This window comes from Gavialis gangeticus, unplaced genomic scaffold (genome assembly GCF_001723915.1).
Source record: "Gavialis gangeticus isolate Ggan-Ray unplaced genomic scaffold, GavGan_comp1, whole genome shotgun sequence".
Classification (NCBI taxonomy): domain Eukaryota; kingdom Metazoa; phylum Chordata; order Crocodylia; family Gavialidae; genus Gavialis; species Gavialis gangeticus.
In genome coordinates, this window is record NW_017729011.1 from 13,259,685 (window position 1) to 13,262,821 (window position 3,137).

The 3,137-nt window shown below is 40.0% G+C and overlaps 1 protein-coding gene across 2 annotated transcripts in view; it reads right to left on the reverse strand.

Moving 5' to 3' along the window:
• Positions 1-3,137, reverse strand: part of CDK5RAP2 (CDK5 regulatory subunit associated protein 2) — a 123,810-nt gene that overhangs the window by 100,325 nt on the left and 20,348 nt on the right. For both annotated transcript variants that reach the window (XM_019510521.1, XM_019510522.1), the window contains one exon: positions 1,054-1,130. In XM_019510521.1, coding sequence (XP_019366066.1) covers positions 1,054-1,130 — 77 coding nt within the window. The remainder of the gene's footprint in view (positions 1-1,053; positions 1,131-3,137) is intronic.

The window sequence follows — 3,137 nt, forward strand, 5'->3', positions numbered from 1 at the left end:
GAGTAATTTATTAGGAATTCAAAATAAATCCTGAAAGGAGTTACCAACTAATGGAGTATACATCCCATGTACTGAAGACCACAGATAGAATGAACAGTTCTCATTCATCTCCTCACTTGTACATATAGCCAGGCTGCTGGTTCCAATGATTTTTTCTTTAAACATTTATTTTACAGAGACATAGCCACTCCTACCCATAATATACTTAACGTATTATTTCCCCCTCAAGCTGCCCTACAGTAATCCAGCAACAGACTTGGACAACTGCCTGGAAAGACCATATTGAAGAGTAATTCAATCCTGGCCCCATCTGAACCTTGGCCTCTCCAAGGCTGCTGGCAAGTGGGCTAATTAGTAATAATTCGGTGCTTTCTAAAGTGAACTGCAGAGAAACCTGAACTCAAAGAGGGCACGTAGCAGCTTTTAGTCACTAACATGACAACCTAGAATGGTTATAAACCCCATCATTTTCTAACTGCTTCTTTTAAGCCAATGACTAGCGCTCAAAGCAATCTAGTCCGTCTACAGTATGTATCCTCTACAGCTCATACAGAAGTAGCATGCACAATTAAGAATTTTTTTTTTTTTTAAATCAAGCTTATTAACAACTGAGAATTGTTTTTAAGCGAACACATTTGTTTAAATAAAGCAAGGGGCATACTTCATTCTGAATCAACGTTCAACTAATGCCCCAGCAGTGTGGTTGGTGATATTTCAGGTGCTGTCTTTTGGAAGCCAAAGAGTGCCCTGACAGAAAAATGCACCATTAAGAACCTACATCAACTTTATACAAGGAATAGGATGTTAACCTGGGTCCAATTTAAGCGATTACATTCTCTCAAGCTGAAAATACCCATGTACTTGCGTTTTTATGTTATTCTTCACTGTCTAGCTTAAAAGTAAATGTTACCGCATGCTTTTAAGAATTCATCCCAAAGGGACAAAAAAAAAGACATTTCTTGACATGCCACGTGTAAAATACTCTGGGATTATCATATGGAGAAGGCATCAGAGAAACTCATGTTGATGGCAAATTGTTACAGTGATACTCACGAGGCTTTGATGAGCAGTTTTTCCCTCTCCTTCAGTTCATGTTTCAGACTTTGTACCTCAACCTTTAGCTCAATGTTCTAAAAGATAAAATTCAGTAAGAAGACAGTTAGGCAAGATGCCAACAAAACAAAATTAATCTGGTACATTAACTGCTGCTCTTTTCTTCTTTTTACAGGCAATTAACAAATTAAAAAAAAACAATTAGAAAAGGATGAAAATGGGAATTTCTGACTTTTGACCTGCAAAAGAGTCCTTATTTTGCAGTTCTCCAACATCTCTAAAGCTTCTGAAAACCATGATGTTCAACCACAAATGTCACATAGTTATTGTCTGTATTTTCTCAACCACACTTGCAATTAATTTTGTTATACTTCAAACCACTTCCTGCTTTCAGACTGAACTGGCAGTATTGTCAAAACCATGCGAACAGGAAAATGTTTACAACTATAAAAAATAGTGGGCGAAATGCTGTCTGGGATTGTTGATCAGCAGCACCATATCAATTTTAAAAGATAACTGCTAAAAGATTGATAAGGGGAATTTCAGGATAGTCATGCCTTAGCCATATGCAGGACATTCCACTAGGGTCACACTTTTGCTTCAATATAACGAAAACCCCTCCCCAGGTGCTGACATGTTACCTGCTTTGATGACTTCTTGGCCTCTGTATAAGCCTCTCATTTCTATTCTCCCAACTTTGGTGCAAAGGAACAAGACTAACAATTAGGGAGAAATAAAAGAGCTCTCTCTAAATGCTTATAATTAGGACCTACCAAATTCATGGATTTCTGTGAAAACTGTGAATGTGGTAGGTCCCCTGTGAAAAATCCTGGTTCCTGCAAAAAAGCATAGGGCCGTGAAAAAGCTGTGTGCGTGTGCGTGTGCGTGTGCGTGTTGGGGGGAGGAAGGGGTAGGCAATTCTACACAGAAAAGGGCAGGAAGACCTGGCATCCTGGAGCACAGGGAGAGGGTGCATCTGTCAATCTCCAGGGAAGGACAGGACTTCTGGAACAACTCAGCCAGTCAGGGGTGTGGGGGGGGACCCGCCACACTGCCACAAAAAACAATGCCCAATGTTGCACCAGGACTGTGAAATTTGGAGGCAGCCTCCGTGAATTAGGTAGGTCCCTATTTATAATGAACCAATGAGCCACGGATGGACTGGCACAGCAAATGTTTCAGGCAACATATTAAAAAAAAAAAAAAAAAAAAAATACTGATGAGACAGCATAAGACACCAGACAAGAATTTCAGGAATTAAATAAGCTCTTCCCAGGAACATTAGCAGCAGAAGAAGAAACACACAAATGTACACATGTTGCAGCAGCCAGGGAGCTTTCTAACAGTGTTAAAGGCACCCAAGGCAAAAGCAAAGGGCTTGAGTCCATCTCCCTGATGACAGGGATCAGTTGTTGCATCAGAGGTCTAAATCACAGTAACTTACTCCTTCCATTCTATTCAGGCTATAATTTAAGTTGCATCTGCCAAAGATGCATACCCACTTGAAATGCAACAACCGCCATCTCTGAATTTCGCCCAGAATTGCAAATATTGATAACACTCATTCCCAGAGTGTGGAAGAAAGAGTAGCTAGCCTTTAGAAGAAGTAAGAAGGTGTAATCATTGTATGCCTGGCTTTAAATTTCAATACCACTTTGATCGGTCTGGAAGGTTATATCACGAGCAATGACAACCATCAGCGATGCAACTAAATGAGAAGTATCCACTCATCACAGTAACATGCAATTTAAATTAAGCATTAGGAGAAGGGGGAAGCTCCAATTTATTCTTCTAATAATTTGCTTCATGTTAGCTAGTACTGAAAAAACTACAATCAAAATTAATCTTTCACATCTTATAAAGGTTGTTTTAATCCCTTTCTTACCACATATAATTAGACTGGAATAAAATGAAATGGCTATATTGAAATGTCCAACACTAAAGCATGAATATCAAGCAGATCTGGAACTTGGAGACAGAGGAAACTATGGCAGGACTGTCCAACTGGCAGCCCACAAAGAGTTAAGTTGCAGTCCCCAGCTCCTGCCCAGCTGCCACTCCCCCATCACTTGGCTGCAACAGGC